The sequence below is a fragment of the Lissotriton helveticus genome, chromosome 2_1 (genome assembly GCF_964261635.1).
Source record: "Lissotriton helveticus chromosome 2_1, aLisHel1.1, whole genome shotgun sequence".
NCBI lineage: Eukaryota > Metazoa > Chordata > Amphibia > Caudata > Salamandridae > Lissotriton > Lissotriton helveticus.
Window position 1 is genome coordinate 1,524,513,192 of NC_136059.1, and position 18,824 is coordinate 1,524,532,015.

Genomic DNA, 18,824 nt, shown 5'->3' on the forward strand with positions numbered 1-18,824 from the left:
CAAGCTGAGGTGTTCCTGATGCTGTTGCTGCACGCTTTTCAACAGGAGCGTGCCGTGAGCCACTCGGCGGCCGTCATCTGTGCGTGCTGCCATGAAGGAAAAAAAGTTTGAACAGTCTGTCGAGCTGGTTGTTAATACACCGGTTAGTTGAGGAGACAAGCCGATATGACGCACTTTGAGGTGACAAACTTTCCTTTTTGGTGAGATGAGCAATGGGGTTTAGTAACAGCGGAACTGACACCAGTCTGATCATTCTTTTGAGGACTTTGCGAGTGACATCGTGTGTTCTTATTATTCAGTCAATGACTTTTCCGGAATTCTTTTACAGTCTGCGTTCTGCAAATGTGCCACTTTGCAAAATTTATTTTTCATCGAAGAGTCTTTCAGTCTGCAGTTTAAGTCTTCGGTATTTTTAAAGAGTAAAACGTTTTTAGGTCTCGCCTAGACGAAAGCAAAGCGAAGCTTTGCTGTCTAGGGCGAGACAACTTATGTTGTTACTTCTAGGGGAATGTGGACAGCAAAGTGCCACGCGCTTTTTCTTTCCGAGATTGTACCTCGTGAGCGCGCACGTCGCCGAGCCTCATATTCCCATGCACAAAGAAAGCCTCACTCACGCATGCGCACATACACAGCCATACACACACTGCATACACACACGCACCCCCCCTTAAACAGACACAGGCGCACACAGACAGACAGACAGACGCACGCACAGACACACTCAAACAGACACACGCGCGTACACCCCACCCCCACTCACCCCTCCTCTCCCTCAACACACTCACCGGTTCTGGCGGTGCTCGGCGGCGGTTCTGCCTCTCGGGCGGCAGTAGCGCTTTGCGGGGCTCTCTCACCACATGAGAGCCCCGCCTTCCCCATGCGCCCGGCCGCTCTTCACCCGGTCCCCCATCTCGGGACCGGGACTCAATCAGGAGCCTTCGTGGCTCCTCGGGCAGCTCTCTCTCTCTCGCTGCGATGGGGCGGGACTTCCGGTTGGGGGCCGCGATGGGATTGGCCGGCTGCCCAACCGCTTCCGGGTCGTCGCAGGCAGCGCGGCGGCCCGGCGGGGACTTGTTTGTAATTGTTGATCATGTTTATACACGTTTTATATGTGCATTTATTGCTTACAACATTAACAATGTATATGTTCTACATCTGTAGGGGCCAGAGCATCCATTTAAGATATTGTTGCTAAATTTAGAAAAGGACAATACATTTTCTTTGACCTCGACATTTGTCATTACAGATATGCTTTTATTATCATAACTACGTCCACCTACTTAGCTACTTAAGCAAATTGATTTAAATGTGCATTAAATCGTCTGAATTGAGTAAAACGGATTGAAGGCAAAATAACTATGAAATTTGGCTGTGGAGATTCGCCCATAATGTTTAAGAACTTCAAATTAAACATGGTCTATTTATTTGGGGGTTTTATTTGGTTATTTTGCGGTTTATCATCTCAAAGTATCACCTCAGAGTGCTATATTACTTTAGTGCAGATTTGCATGAGCAATCGGGGGTCTAGAAGTTAATTTCAATTGGGGGGTTGAAAATTGGTGAGTGGGTGGATGGCCCTATCCAGTGTTCCTCAGTCTCAACATTTAATCGGAGAGCTTCGTTTTTTATTTGCATGAAGGCACATTTGGCAGGTTCGTTTTTCTGACAGTTTCTGAACTGTAAGTGGTGGGATGAGAAACAAAGCGATACAAAAGGGGATGATGGACGGAGCGTTTCAACAAATCAAACACTCACCCCCAGTCAACTGATCTGGGTTTAATCCATCACCATTCTTTAGTTCACTCAGCCACCCCAGTTCAGACATGGCTATATGCAAATCGGTCTGACCCTGTGCCTTATGGGAACAGTCCAGCCCGAACTGCCAAGCCATGTCTTCCCTGGACCGGAAACAAGCATCCTGGGACCGGTTTCGGATTCATAATCCTCATCAGCCAGGCTATCTTGAATCCAGTGGCCAAGTGAACAAGGGACTCACGTCTGAGCATACCCTGCCACACTTAGGGCGAACAAAGCGATACAAAAGGGGATGATGGACGGAGCGTTTCAACAAATCAAACACTCACCCCCAGTCGCAGATCTGGGTTTAATCCATCACCATTCTTTAGTTCACTCAGCCACCCCAGTTCAGACATGGCTATATGCAAATCAGTCTGAGACCGACTATCTAGTGTCTCACTTGCTCTCCTACTCACTCACTCACTCACAGAGGAACAAGTGATTAGACACCCCAGAAGACAACACTCCCGACACTCTCAGGAATCGCAGTTGCAGGACGCACCCTTTCGCTCTCACACTCCTACTAGTCCACAATAAAATCTGTCAGAGACACAAGGAAAGTTTAAAATGTTTATTTTAACTTTCATGCCCTAGGGTGAAGTTTAAGTGCCACAATAAGTAAGAAAATGCCTAACACAAATACAGTCAGCATAGTAAGTAGTCCATAAATCATAAAAGGAGCTGTCATTATACAAGACCGGGTAGCCTAACCTCTCTCCCCTTCTACAGAAGCGAAATGATTATATATCAGAAGGTTTCTGGGTATTGGCAGCAGACCCCATACCTTAGCATACACAGATGAAAGTACTATATTTCAGGTGCTGTTACAATCTCTTCCCTGGAAAGATCCCTCTCCAAGTGTGTTTTGTTACCTATCTGTGCATACCTATATGACAAAAGTACGTCTTCGGAAACAACAGCTGTGTGTTTTGTATAGGTGCTAGGGCTGGACCAGAACAAAATATCAATGGACATTGTAATTTGACCTTGTCTACAGTGTTCAAACTAAATCCTAGGAAAGAACAGAACGCGAAAACTTGGGATTTAATCTGAACACCGTAGACATGGTCAAACAACAATGTTCCTTGTTATTTTGTTCTGTTCATCCATCAGGTAGATGTCATCGACATAAGAGAAAGCATTGTGGTCAATATCATGCTAAAGGGACACAATCCGTGCCGTAAAAACTGGGACTATTCTTATTTATTTATTTATTTATTTTAGAGGTTTTATATAGCGCTGGCTGGACCCGGGGGTATCAGAGCGCTTTACATTTTAGAGACAAGAAAGGTCAATAAGACAGGGGACATACATAGCATCAATGTATATAAACAACATATAGGTCTCCGCCTGACAGATTTCAAAATGATAAATATGGGAAATAAGCACAACAAAATGTGTAAGATGTTATAAATCAAAAAGGCACAAATTGAAAAAAGAGCAGGAAAATTGCGGAGTCAGGATAGGGAGGTTAGTGGTCCGTTAGGTTGGTAAGGAAGAGAAGCGGGAGGGGCAGAAGTGGGGGGGACTTGGAGGGGATACGGGCTGAGGGTGGACAAGGGAAGGGGGGAGCAAGGAGGAGTGAAGGGGTAAACAGGGAGGGGGAAGTGACGAGGAGGAAGGGCGAGAAAGGCTAAAAAAAAAAGGGAGGGCGAATGCATATAGGGTCGGACAGATGTAGACAGTGGTAGATAACAGATATGGATTAGGATCCCCAGTATTTATTGAGGAGATGTAGTTTGAGTTCTTTTTTGAAACTAGAGTAGGAAGGGTTGCAGCGAAGGTCAGTTGGAAGGGCATTCCAAATGCAAGGAGTGTTGCCGGAAAAGGATCGAGACTGGGTGTTTTTCTTTTTTAGAAGGGGGGGATAAGAAGGAGGGTGTTAGTACTTCTCAAGGAACGGGAGCAACCGGCTTTAGTGAGTTTGTTAGCGAGGTAGGTCGGTGTATTCTGATGGAGAATTTTGTGTGTAATGCAGGATGTTTTGTAAGTGGATCTACCTTCAATGGGGAGCCATTTAAGGGTTTTAAGGGCAGGGGATATGTGGTCGAATCGCTTGCAGTCTGAGGTAAGCCTAGCTGCAAGGTTAAGCACAGATTTAAGAGGTGCTAGGTGGATCTTGGGAATTCCGGTGAGAATGGCATTGCCATAGTCGATGCGAGAAAGAAGAAGGGATTGGACAGTGAGTTTGAAATCATCGATAGGGATAAAGGGCTTGATTTTCTTAAGGTGGCGGAGAGTGAAGAGGGCTCCTTTGGCAGAATTATTGATGTGTACCTTGAGGGTTAGGAGGTTGTCAAGGGAGATCCCTAGTTATTTGATTGAGGACGACAAAGATAAGGAGCAGTTGAGGGCGTTAAGGTCAGAGATCCAATTCTGAATGGGGAGCTGGTTATTTTTAGGGGAAAAAAGAATAATTTCAGTTTTTTTAGGGTTGAGTTTGAGGTGGTTACTGTGGAACCATGATTGAATCTTGATGAGAGTGTTGTTGAGGTGATGTCAGCATGAGTTTTAATCTTATAATAGAGTTGGGTGTCGTCAGCATAGAGGTGGTAGTTGATCTCGGCTTGTTTAAGAATGAGTGTGAGGGGTTCTATGAAAAGGTTAAAGAGAGTGGGAGAGAGGATGGATCCTTGCGGAACTCCTAAGGAGATGGAGGTAGGGTTAGATAGGCAATTTTGAATTTTGATTTGTTGAGAACGGTGTTGTAGGTATGAGACAAACCATTTGTGTGTCGTACCATTCAGGCCGAATCGATCTCTAAGAACATTTAGTAGAGCAGAGTGGTTAACAGTATCAAACGCTGCAGACAGATCAAGGAGGATCAGAAGGCTAGATTCGCCATTGTCAAGTGAGTGGTGGATGTCGTCAACATTGTTTAGCATGGCGGTTTCAGTGCTGCATCCTTTCCTAAAGCCAGATTGGAAGGGGTCTAGTAAGTGAAAGTGTTCAATGTGTCTATCTAGTTGGAGAAGGACACATTTTTCCAGGGCTTTAGAAAGAAGGGGAAGGTTGGAGATGGGACGAAGGTTATTGAGGTCGTTTGGGTCTGCCAAAGGTTTTTTGATAATGGGGGTGATTTGGCCTAGTTGCAATGAAGTGGGGACACAGCCGGTGGCAAGGGAGCTGTTGATTATAGAGGTCCAGGAAGGGGTGATGATGTGTTTGAGGTTTTGGAAAAGTTTGGAGGGGAGGGGGTCTTTGGTGTGGGAGGAAGGCTTGAGTTTGGAAATGATGTTAAAGACGTCTCTTTCAGTGACTGGCTGGAAGTTAAGCCACGTGGCATTATTTTTAGTAAGAGAGTTTGGATGATTGGAGTCAAGGAAATTGGAGGGCAAGGGGGGGTGAGGGAGATCAGAGTTTTGATGGGCAGTAGTGGGTGTAGGGGGAGTTATGGTGGAGGGTGGGATATTAAGAGAGATGTTAGGATTGGTGGGAGGGATCACAGTAGAGAGGAAGGATTGCTCAATTAGTTTAATTTTGTCTGAAAAAAAGAGAGCTATTTCTTCACATCTAGTCGTCGAGGCCAGTGGGACAGGGGGAGCGGAAGCAGTTTGATTGCGCACAATGTTGAATAGTTCTCTTGGCCTATTCTGAGCTCGATCTAGTTGTGACCTGAAGAAGGAAGTTTTTTGTCTAAAGATGTGTTTTTTGTAGGACGATCTAGCAAGTCTGAGGCGGGTCAGGTTAGAAGGAGAGGGGTGCTGTCTCCATAATCTTTCAGTCAGTCTGAGTCTACGTCTTTCATTATTTAGGTCTGTGTTGCACCATGATTTGGAGGGGATATTTCTTTGTTTTTTGAGTTTGAGAGGGGCAAGAAGGTCAAGGGTAGCAGTGACAGCTTTGTTATATTGTTCGGTTAGTTCATTCGTGTTAAGGGAGGGAGGGATAGCGAGAAGCTGGGCATGAAGTTTGGATTCAAGTAAGTCGGGAGGGATATAACTGAGATTTCTGATCAGTTTCATGGGTTTAATAGTTTTGAAAGGAGGGGGGGAGGCAGAGGTGGTTATGGAGAACAGGATAAGGTGATGGTCGGACCAGTCAATGGGAATGATGTTAGACAGGAGGGCTAGATCTTTGCTGGTTATGATAGCGTCAAGGGTGGCTCCTTTGGAATGGGTTGGTGACTGACAGATTTGTTTGAGGTCATTAATTTTGAGAAGGTCAGAGAGGAGGGCGATTGAGGAATCTTTAGTATCATTCCAATGAAGGTTAAAGTCTCCCAGGAAGATATTTTTAGATTTGGAAATTGAGGATTGGGTAAAAAGGTTGGATAGCTCATCAATGAATGGGTAGTGATTTCCAGGTGGATTATATATATTGTGAAGGCGGATGGGGTGGGAACCATGTATTTTGAGTTCGGCTACGAGGTATTCAAAGGAGGCATATTCGGCGTTATTGATAAGGGAGAGCTGTAGTTCGTCTTTAAAGATGATAGCTACACCACCGCCTTTTCGGATGGGTCTATCTTTCCTAATGATGGAGTAGCCCGGGGGTGAGAGTATGTCAAGAATGCTAGTAGAGTGGTCATTAAGCCAGGATTCTGTAAGGAACGCAATGTCGATGGATTCGCTAAGGATGGTTTCAGAGATTTCTATGGCATGTCGGGCAGCGGTGCGGCATTTAACAAGCATGAAGGTGAGGGGTTTGGGAGTGGGTTTGGGAGATGGGAGGGCATGGATGGAGGTGAGATGATGAGGGGGTCTAGGTGAGACAGGTGAAAGGGTAATACGACTAGTCCCCAATATGACGGGGATGTTTGAGAAGGGGGGAGGCGTGTTCATGGTTGATGGGTATGGAGGGTAGGAATTTTGAAGGTTGGAGATCTCCCGGTGAGAGAGGGTGCAGGTGGTGCGGAGTGGTCTTTGAGCCCGGCAAAGCAAGGGAGTTGTTTTCCACGGTTTGGAGGTGGTGGGGTTTATTAGACCAGGGCTAGCGGTGTTTCTTCGGGGAGGGGGATTGCTGGATTTGAGGTTGAGGAAATCGTTCCTAAGACGAGAGAGATCTCTGGTAAGAGTGGAGATGTTAAGTTTGATGTTGCGAAGGGAGTTTGAGATAAGAGTGAGGGGGTAAATAGAGTGTGGGGGGGAGAGGACAAATGGGGTTCGGAGTTAGCTGCAGTGTGGGGTCTGCTCTGAGGAGGCAGTGAGCAGATGCAGGCAGGAGGCCTATTCTGAGGAGGGGATGAGCCGAGGCAGGCAGGAGAGCAGGGAGGGCTGTAGTTAAAAGGGAGAAGGAGTGGCATGTCGGGGTAGAGGGGAGATGAGACCTCTGTGGAAGAGAAGTTTGGAGATAGCAAGGAGGTACAGTTGCGGATTGGTGTAGGAGTGAGGGGGGATAATGGGAAGAGTATAGTTCAGGGAGGGAGAGGATGAGTTGGGAGAAGAAGGGTGTGGGGTAGTGTGATTCAGAGGGTGTGAGGCTGAATTGGGAGGGGAGGAATGAGGGGGGATGGAGGAGGAATGGAAGGGGAATCTGGGTGAGGAGTATTGTGATTTGGCGTGAGTGAGGATGAGTTGGGAGAGGAGGAGTGAGGGGGGGGTTGGAGGAGGAATGGAAGGGGAGACTGTGAAAGAGGGCCAGGAGGGTGGAGTAATAGGGAGGGGAATGGGTGGGCTGGTTGGGAGCAAGGGGGATTGGGAGTGAGGGGGTGAGGGGAGGATCAAGGGGAGAGGGGAGGTCATAGTGAGGAAAGAGGGGATAGGTGACAACGTATGCATAGTGTCATTGGATGTTGAAAGGTGAGGGGCGGGAGAGGTGGGCTGGTGGGGCGGGGTCGGTGGGGAGAGAGGAGGTGGAGGGTATGGGGGGCTGTTGGTGAAATTGGAAAGTTGGATGGCCAAGGATCTGAAATGGAGTTCGAAGGTGTTAAGATGGGGTAAGGACGCTTGGATGAGGATGTTACCAGTTTTGAAAATGGAGATGTTGATTTCCCCACAAAAGGTTGGAGAGGGAGTGGTGGAAAGTTTGTCGCCATGGGGTATTTTGGAGGTTTTAGTGACTGGGAGATGTTTTGCGAAAATGCTTTTCCATTTAGAGGGGCGTTTGGAGTAGAAGATGTAATTCGTTTTAATGGGGCGGTAGGGCTGTAATAGTTGTCAACAATAAGTGTTTCAGGATTTCGAATGAGGAGGTTGTGTTTGAGTTTTTTCTAGCGTGTTTAGAAAGATTGGGGGGGTACGGAATGGACCAGGAGTTGGGACCATGTTTAGATAGAGAGAGATCCTGGGAGGGGGAAGGGATATTGAGAGGAGGCATACTGGGCAAAGGAAAATGTAGGGGAGAGGAGAGTCAGATAATCACGTGCGAAGTCAAGGGAGAGGCAGTGGGTTGAGGCTGTGGGGGAGAGACTTGGGAAGGGAGGAGTGGAAGGACGCAGTGTTGGTAAAGGGTAAGGGGAGAGTATTCCCTGTGGGTGGTCTCGCGTATCGTCTCTGGGAACCGAGGGTGCTGCACATGGACAAGTCCCGCTCTCAGGAGCCAGGTTATGACTGAAAAATCCATTAGAAATGTCTAGTGTAGTTTTGAACTTTTTACCCACAACATTATTTATTAAAGCTGTACTATGCATGTTTTGAGGATAATTCATCACGGAGACACAGGATTCAGTTACACCCTAATATTCTAATTGAGTAAGAATCTCCTTAACAGAAGCCTTAGCACCACGTTTGATCGGATAGTGAGGTTGTGGCTGAGGAGTGGAACTTACAGGAACAACATGTAAATGAGAATCCCTATCCCAACCAGCCTGGTTGCGGTATAAGGCATGGGCCAAAGCAAGAGCCCAGTCTGAAGCATAAGCATGCTTAGTCTCACCAGAGACATGTTGCGAAAAGTAAGGCACAATCACATCCTCGCCTCAAGGACACACCAGAACAAACGAGGTTGGTCAATTGACCTCCACTAATAAAATATCATAAGAAGACATCAAGTTTTCCCAAAAACTAATATTTATGGTGTGTTTATGTCACCCTCAATCTGAATGTCTACATGGTAAAGTCTATCAGGTGGAGCTATGCGGCTGTCCATGGTTTCAACAGTTACAAAAGTGTCAGTTGCTTTTGTCTCGAGAAACTGGTGGAGTGTCTGGTGCACCACGGTAACTTCCGCCGCACTGTTGAGCAGAGTCTCTGCCCAACTGCTGAGCAGGAGGAGGGTTCTCACCATCTGGAGCATATTTTACTGTTAAAGCGGCAACTTTCTTCTTCTGGAATGGGGCTCTATATGTAGGTGGTTCCTCTCTCTTAACTTTCACATCGAAAGAGTGCTGCAAGTCCAGCTTGGTCGTACTGTTGATTAGACGAATCCTGAAAGAAACGAGGAGAACGAGGATCAGGAACCTGAAACCTCTCAGGAGTTTTAATTTTAGAGCAATCACATAAATCATATATACGTTCAAAAGCATCCGGGGGTGGTGACTCACCATGAGACCTGGGCTTCTGTTGCTGCTTAGATTTGTCCCATGTCTTTTTAGGAAAGACAGGATGACCTTCCTTTTCAGGAGGCGGCTTACCATGAGACTGAACAGAGGGCTTGACCTCCACGTTATTAAGACCAAGTGATGTATAGACATTGGCTATTATAATCTGCAACTCACGTTCATGGTCAACTTCAGCCACAGTTGAAAGGCGTTGATGTACCATCAAGGACGCTGCTTCAACTTTATCATTAGAAAGAGTCATTTAGAAGACTACGGGAAACATACTCATCATCTTCATCCCCAAATCTATGGCAGCACCTGCCCCATGTTCGTTCTGTACTTGTTTGAGAACGCTTGGAAGAATGCTCATCGAGGAGTTGCCATAGCAAAGGGTATACACTGAGGCAAACACCATCTCCCAGGTGTTGCACTCGGCCAAGGGTGAAATCAGACCACTAGGCAAGCAGATAGTAAGGATCGGTAAGAGGGAAAACAGCATCAAGCTGGTCAATTTTCTGAATAATCCAAAAGGGAAAGTCCTCCAGAGTCTGAGGATGTTGGGCCAGCACTGAATTAATAATAACGGGGCTAATAACAAGACCCTCACCATGCGGAGCTTTTCAGGAGGCGCAGCCGCCAAAAAAGCAATGGCAATAAAGTGGATCAGGCGTCTATAGAGGAGAACAACCTGAGCATATAGCAAACATACTTCTGCCAAATTGGTGTTGAGAGTATTTGGGTACAGAGTAAAACCGGCCAAAACAGGCCAAGTTGCCCCTTCAATACTCAAGGGGCCTATTCCAACAATAGCAATAGGATGGGGCAGGGTGCCATTAAACCAAATCTGGTGCTCCCAGGCACTTGGAGGAATTTCAATAACTGCATAAGGGCAATAAGCTGCCGAAACAGCAGCAGCAGTGTAGTGATGAAAAGCATCATCATTCGCATCCACATTGGGAAACGTAATCCAGGAGTAAAACGCTTCGAAACGGTATGCTGGATCTGCTTCGACTACAAAAACAACCGGATACCCTGCTTTGGGAACTCCATGCTGCAACAAATGTTGAGTAACCACCACGCAGCAATGAGCCGGGATCGCAACCGGTTGGGCCATTTGGCAAAACTAAGGGATTCAGACAGTATATTCAATTTGGTTACCACAATATTCTGATTCGTATAGGCAGTGTTTCTAAGTAGCTTAATAAATGCTTATTCAGTGTCATCTGTATTGATTGTCGTCTTAATGGTGAACCAGCCCTAGAGTCTTTCTAAACAGGGTATCTAGGGTACTAGTAGATACAGGGATCTTTGTGTCAGTCCGCTCCATGAATTATCTATAATACCTCCAGTTCTTGGGTACTGATGTCCCCAGATAAGATGTTTCCATGTTTTACTTTACAAGGTTATTGACAGTGAGATTTAGCACTTTCATCTCAGAGGCTCGGTCCCAGGATGACAATCTGAGGTAGTAGTAGTTGCTCACTCCACAATTTGCTCCATGTGGTCCAGTCATTCTTGTTTCAACTAACCCACGTTAAAACTGAGCCTGTATTATGATCATAGTTGAGAATGATATGGACTTGGTTAGGCATCCACAATCTTCGTTTTAACATCCTGTGACAGTGCATTACCTTGTGATTCAACTGTATGCGGTGGGTGATGCCACAGGGCTTGATTGTCATCAGGGTCTTTAATGTCAAATGTGGTAATACTGATACATCGTTCTATGTGTTGTTGACTAGAATCTCTCTTTGTAGTTGTTTCTCCGTACTGGGATCTGTATATTCCCCTATACCTAGTCCGAGAAGTCCTTTGGCATGCAGGCACCACTCTCAAAGCCTTGGCTTCTCCAGATAAGAGCTTCACGTGTTCAGCTCACCCATCGGTCCTGCAGTGATCAGCAACCTCCCGGGTAATGCTGCACCCCATGACCCAGCCGATCTGCCAGCAGTCCTCCAATGGGTTTGCTGCAGCGTAACACATCCGGCCACAACAATGTGCACAGCTCGTTCTGTTGTTTCTGCCCAGACTTTGCACTGGTCCCTACACTCTGATGTAATAATTGATAGTGTAGCACTCCTCATCTAAACCCTGAGTATGAATAATAATCCTTTTAGCTCTTTGCGTGCTACATTGGGAGGCATAATATCTAGCATGCCTTAAAATCATCGAAATCTTCCAGTCAAGTACTTGTACTTGTTCCAACGTGCACAATTTGCTAAAACAAATGCTCTCAATCTGTTACTTTTTTTCACAAAACGATTTATATTTGAATAAGATATTGTCATCTCATCTTCATAAAACATTTGCAAAATACAAAAATATTTACTTCAACATCTATATTAATACATCTGTTTGTTCTGTTCACATCACAGATTATGTGTTTTGGCGTTTAACATACAAATATTATTTTCTTCCATGCCCAATGCATTTCAGGACATTTGCCCCTTCATCAGAGGACAATCTGTTGGGTGAATCTGTCGTCATCCTTTTATCAGAGCCCTTCTACTCAGTGCTATTAAACAATTCGATATCATCATGCGTTAATGATATTATCAGGTGGTCTCAATTGAATTAAAGTGCAACATCCGGTGTCTCATTTCTTACAGATTGGCCTCTGATGAAGGGGCAAATGTCCCGAAATGCATTGGAGATTAAAAGAAAATAATATGTGTATGTTAAAAGCCAAAATGCATAATCTGTGATGTGAACAGAACAAACAGATGTATTAATATAAATGTTGAAGTAAATGTTTTTGTATTTTGTATATGTTTCATGAAGATGAGGTGACAATATCTTATTCAGATATAAATCATTTTGTGAAAAAAAGTAAAAGATTGTAAGCATTTGTTTTTGTAAGTTCTGCACATAGGAACAAGTATCAGTTCTTGAATGTAAGATCCCTACACTTTGATCCCAACAACTGGGAGTCATCGTTTTCCCTGTTGAGCTCCTGGAGGGCATTCTAGCAACTCTCGAGCCCACCTTCTATCAACAAGAGCTACTTTGCATATGTCACGATAAATCCATCTGACAACTTGAGAGGTGTGTGACTATCATGTAATTACCCTTTTTTATATTGAATTTTGGAACATTCCGTTATGATTGCTGCAGAATGGAAATCCTCCACACCCCATAGCTGAATATCGTTTTTTACACAAAGTTGCATGACGTTGGTGTGCTTCAGGTTAACTTTTAGTGTTTTTGCAAACTGTACCCCTGGGTAAATAGATTTAGAGTTGAAATGCATTTGGATAAGTACTCATGTAATGGGGATAATGTGTATAACTGGGACACTTGCTAATAAAAGGGAGTACTTGACAAAACCAATAGCCTGGCTTAGTCGCGCCAACACATGCTTTCATACATACATACATTGGCACATTAAAATCAGACACATTTGTTTTGTCAATATTTTTTTTATTTTCTGTTGAACATATTGCTATCTGTGAAAGGAAATATCCTGAGAGGGGCAAGATTTATGTTATTTTTTTAACATATTTAAGATTTATTTATGGTATACATCTTGGAAGTATCATAGGCAAGTGCTCTGCAGTGTATCTTAAGGAGGGTGCTGCATTTCCAGATTGCCAGGATAACCACTATGTCAATGAGTTACAGTGAAACTAATTCTATACAAATACATCTTATTTGGAAATTGTGAAGGTTTAGTCTATAGCGGGTCATCCGAGACCTATGTTGGAGACCCATGACATCATGGGAACATAGAAGTTCATAGCAAGTCCTTCAAGGCAACTCCAGAGTAATCTTAAATAATTTGTGCTTTTCACAAGGCTGTTTTTTCTATATCCAGTCTGGTAAGAGGGGTCTCGTCACAGCACACTGCAATGTTAACCTTGAACCATCCATGTTGTATTTGACCTCCTGCGTGTCTGTTGTTACACAGGAACGATGTTGTAGTTTTCTCCAGTGTCCATACTAATATATCTGTCAATTTGGTAATTATAAAAAGAGTTATATGTAACTTGAACATTTCTTTTTCGACTGTAAAACAGGTCCTGTGATTGCAACATCTGTATTTTCATTAAGAGCTAAAGAAAAGGAACAACTCATTTCCGGGAATCACCAGGAGACCGAGAGAAGGCACAGAATCAATTATTCAAAAAGTGAGTGAGCTGTGATTTTTCAGTCATATTAAAGTAATTTTTTTACACAACAGTAGCCTAGAATTTTACAGACAAAAACCCATAATTGTTGTCCACAAACCACATTTACACATACATGGATTTATTGTGCATAAAGTGACACAGAATCACTGACACATTCAAGATGCTTGCTACTCCCCTTTAAAATAGTAAGTTGGTGATGTGGCTTATGTTAACCTCAGTTTCATATGTTCCATCGTACCCAACCACATTAAATCTGCAAGTCAGCTTGCTTGTTTTGGGGACATATTAAGTGCACTGATGTAGGAAGAGTGTTCTTTCTTTTTTTTCTTCACCTGTCCTTGGAACAGACCGCAGAAAATCTAAACATTTCGCCAGGTTATTAAAATAAGGTACAGTATTACAGTGAATAACAACACATATACTTTGTGAAGCCTTTACACAGGCTAAAATAACTAGCATTCATCATATACACCTTAAATTGAACACATTTCCAACTGTACTTACTTACTGCCTATTATGCCGAGTGGCATGTTGAGCAGCAAACAAAAACTCAATTTCTGGCTTCCCTCTTTTACCTTTACCCTCCTGGGTCCAGTGGGTAACTGTTCTTGTGATTGAGCCTTGTTCTCCTCTGATGGTGTGTCCTATCCATCTCCATCTGTTTCTCATAGTGATGTCTATGCTCTCTTGCTTGTATCTGGTGAACAGTTCCTGATTGGAGATGGTCTGCAACCAGTAAATGTGCAGAATTCTTCGTAGGTTACTGATGTTGAAGACTGACAGTTTGGTGATGTTACTTGTAGTCATCCACAAGCATTCTTATCCATTCAAGAGTGTGGATAGAATGCAGCTCTGGTAAAGTCTCAGCTTGGTGTTGGTTGCTGTACTGAGATGACCTACACTCATTTTTCAGCATCTTGAAGGCATTCCTGGCCTTATTCAGTCCGCTTTTGATGTCACTGTCTGCCTATCATATTTGCTTCTCATTCTGTTTTTTGGCCTTCCCGTCTTCAGTAACTTGCTGTGTGTCTTGTCTTATCCATTCTTTCCTCTTCCTTGTCTTGGTCTTAAGGTTATCTTTCACTGCTCTTCACATATGTTGAAAAGACCTGTACTTATTTCTTGTTGACTGCATCTGCAGCTGGCTCAGACTGATCTTCTGTGTCTGCCAGTAGTTGGAAGCTGTATTTGATTTGTAAGACTAATACCTTCTCACTCTTAGGGGTCTTGTAATTTTGCCACATCAAAATGCTTTCATCCGGATGTTTGTGCAGTCTGTTTTTCTGAGCTTCAGCTACAAAAGAGCAGTCATTAGATGGTGATCACTTCCAACGTCTGCTCCCCTCCTCACTCTGATATCTTATCTTGAGCGTCTCCAGATGCTGCTTATCATTAAGCCTAGGCAGCGTTCCGCTATGCGGAACTCTGCGAAGTGAAAAAAAAACCTCTGCCGTGCTACGTGGAGCTCCGCAAGCGGCGGAGTGTGTTAGATACATGCAGTTTGTGGTGATTTTCAGTGCCAAATGCTTGTCCACACTGTGCAAACATCGCTAACGGCACAATGCACAGCGCAAGTGGGCGCTGCTTCCGTTCTGCTGCTCGAGTAGATTTTTACTCGAGCAGCAGCTTTCTCAATGCAAACTGACAGTTTCTCAACGCGAGCGGTCACGAGCATGCGCGACGACTCGCAATGAGAAATCTGACCACCCGCATTGAGAAATCTCGCCGGGATGTTGATTTTGCACGATCGCGAACGAGGAAGAATCTCGCTAGGAGGTGGATTTTGCTAGCTCACCCTCACAATATGATGTTGACAAACACGAGCGATAAAAAAATCTTTTTCGGAACTCCGCGAGCTCCACGTAACGCGGACTGCAGAAAACTCAGCGAGCGGAGCGGAGTTCACTGCCCAGACTTACTTATCATCAGGTGATTAATCTGGTTTCTGTCTCTGCCAGTGGGTGAGCCCCAAGTTAGTTTGTGAATGTCATGGTGGGGGGGAGAAAGTTCCTCCTATAGCCAGATCATTCGTGGCGCAAAATTCAAAGTCTTTCTTAACGGTTCATTGTTCTACAACCTACCTTTCCAGGGCTCTGTCATGTTTCTTGTTGTCATTTTCCACTTTAACTTTCAAGTCTCTCATCACAATCTTCAGGTTGTGGTACCGCACAGCTTCCAGCTCAGCTTGCATCTGTTAGTAAAATATGCTCTTGATTTGTTGGAGCATAGCACAGGATAATGGCGGTGTTGATGTGTCTACCTTTTAACCTGGCTGTCATGAGTTTGCTCTTGACTGACTTCCACTCAGTTAGGCATTTCTCTGTTCCCTTCCTTGGGATGATGGCTACTCCTTTGTGATGTTGCTCATCGTCCCTTCCTAAGAACAGTACCATCTCTTCTGTTGTGGTTTTCATTCTGCTAGACCTGGTCCACCTAGTTTTGTTGACCCCAGTATGTGTAGGTTCTAGCGTCTCATCTCAGATGTTACTTTAGACAGCTTTTCTGTGTCATACATAGTTTGTGCGTTCCAGGATCTGATTGTGGTCTCAACAAATGTAATTATTGTGGTTAGCTCTGTACCATATAACCACAACCCTTAACTCTGTACCCTAATCCCTTAACCTTATATCCCAAATCCTTAGTTCTACACGCTTAACTTCATCTCTAACCATGAACAACAAAGACATAAACCCTTAATCCAGAACCCAATCTCTTTACCATAGATCTGCAACCCTATACCATTACACTTTTACCACCTAATCCTAACCCAATGCCCTTAACCTTTGTTTCTCTTAACCTTATACCCAAATTCGTAACTCCATGCCCTTAACCCCATGCTACAATCCCTTAACTGTGCACACTTATCACAGTCCCCTTACCCTAACCCCATACTTTTAAGCCTTAACCCCATATCCCACACCCTTAACCCTGTACCCCAAACCCTTAATGCTGTTCCAAACCTTAACCCTAGACTTCAATCCCTCAATCCTATACTCCTACTCATCATCGTGTACCCTAAACCAAAACCCTTCATAATATACCCTATGCCTTGTACCTTTGACCCTACACCCCAAAATGTAACCTCATACCCAGTCCCCTGCACCTAAACCTTTTAACTCTATTCCTTGGACATTGTAAATTATTTTTCTGAGAAGACGCTTCAAGTCTCAAAAGGCTGTGTGACTCCTCCCTTTATCAAAATGTGCATGACACCGACTACCCTGCCCCCGCTCCCCCTCTTAAGGTGCAGGAAGACAGCGCTAACGTACAGGGGAGAAAGGCGTTGATTGCACCTAAAGAAGCATCAGCAGTCATCTGCTGAGACTCCGGATGGCTTTGGTGAACAAAAGCAACAATGTTGAGACAGAGGAGGCATGACTCTCAGAGGTACTAGTGCATTAGCTAATGCCCAGCCTATAGACTATGGGGCATATGTATGAAAGTTTGGTTTTGCGATTCTCAAATAGCGAATTAAAAAAAATCGCTATTTGAGAATCGCAAAACGAGACGTAGGTAGAATTTGCAAAAAGATTTGCGAATCCTATATGTTCCTTAATTGCAAATGCAAAGTGCGATTCGCAATTAAGGAAACCCTCCCCATTGAATCCTATGGGCCTAGAGGCCAATAGGAATGAATGGGAAGAAATTTTCAGCGTTTGCGATCGCAATTGGGCTTAGTGGTATGTATTAATGAAAAACTGCCTTGCAAAATAAGGAATAGCAAAATTTGCGATTCCCTATTTTGCGATTGCATTTAAGGAATCGCAAATTGCGATTCCTTAAATGCAATGTAGGAAGCACAGAAAAAGTGCAATTTTGCCTTAAGGAATCGCACATTACCACCAACTTCAAGTTGGTGGTAATTTGCGATTTCTTTGAAAAATGCATTTTTTTGCATTTTCAAAGTGCAATGTGCCTCTAGGCCCATAGGAATGAATGGGGGATAGTTTCCTTAACTGTGAATCACACTTTGCGATTCGCAATTAAGGAATATGTAGGATTCGCAAATCTTTTTGCGGTTCTCAAGTAGCGATTCTCTAAAATTTGCTATTTGAGAATCGCAAAACTAAACTTTCATACATATGCCCCCAAGTTCCTCTGAGGGGAATTCGCTCAAGGGAAAACCTTTAGCTTCAAAGCTGGCGGCTAGAAAACAAAGTCAAGGCCCAGGACAGCCATGAGTATCAGCCTGGTACCAAGCACCGCTCCACAGACCCACCCACTTAAACAAACAGGTGCCGAGGTAGAGTACTGCTCCTGTGGGAGTCGGCCTTCTAGGCCCAGAAGCTTCAGTTAAAGAATCTCTGTAGCTGCTACATGGCTGCCTCAGGCTACGATCAACACTGGGACAAGGCCCTGGAGTCAAGCAAGAAAGTGTTCGATCACCACCACAGTTCACTGCCCTCACCTATGACCCTTCATCTTCAGGGCCAAAGTCTGTACTGAAGCAGCAATCGAGGCTCAATACCAGCCCCTTGACACAGAGATTGGAGGATTTTCGGTGACCCATCCTTGAAAAGTTAACTAAAGCAGTGGAATTGGAGGGAAGAAAAACAATTGTTTCAGGTAGCAGAATACAACTAAGAACTGCAGATTCTTCCATTAGTCGCTTTGCTGCCCTTTCAGCCACAACATTATCCACACGGCCAGGGATATCCTGATGAAAGACAATCATCCAAACCCAAGACATCCTCACCCCCTTTATTTCCGACTCCAGTGAGGGGAGTGGTTTCTTGGTATCAAGTAGAGGGAAGTGCAATCACAAGAGACAAGTGTGTGGTACATATTGTGTGTCATGGATATTTCCTACTTTGCAAGGCAGTTCCACAGCCAGTTCCAACAAAACTGTCGTCAGAGTATCAAATTTAAATTCTGATAAAATAAATGTGCTCATCTTTTGAAAAAGGCGATTGAGCTAGTGCCACACAAACCATAAGGCCCAGGGATATACTGCAGTTATTTTCTAGTGCAAAAGAAAGGTAAAATTCAAGCGTTCAGACCAATTTTAGACCATTGATTCACAAATATTCCAAAAGCGAGAAATTATGAAGGCTGTTCTTCATCGAATGATTTCGCATCTAAGACAAATGGATTGGATGTGTGTGATTGACTTTGCAAATGTGTACTTACAGACACCAATAGTTCCGCAGCATAGAAAATACTTAGGATTAGTGGTAGGGGTACCAGTTTAGATTCCTGCCATTTGATCTTAAATCAGCTCTTTGCACCTTCATGAAAACTATGGCAGTGATAGTAGCCAATTTCAGGAGAGGTTATCTTCATTTATCCCTGGTTGAGTGACTGGCTTCTGTAGGCCAACACTCCTCAAAAGTCGAATCAAAACCTCCATGTAGCATTCATCATGCAAAATAAGGCTACAAATGTCAGCAGATATCAACCATCATTCCTGTACATAGGGTATCCTACCTAGAGGCAACTAAAGATACCTTAAAAGGAGGGAGCCTGTCTTCTATTTG

General features: G+C 44.3%; 1 protein-coding gene across 2 annotated transcripts in view; it reads left to right on the plus strand.

Moving 5' to 3' along the window:
• LOC144818755 (uncharacterized) overlaps positions 1-18,824 on the plus strand; it is a 285,822-nt gene that overhangs the window by 75,155 nt on the left and 191,843 nt on the right. For both annotated transcript variants that reach the window (XM_078676471.1, XM_078676472.1), the window contains exon 3: positions 13,234-13,344. In XM_078676471.1, the coding sequence (XP_078532597.1) occupies positions 13,234-13,344 (111 nt within the window). The remainder of the gene's footprint in view (positions 1-13,233; positions 13,345-18,824) is intronic.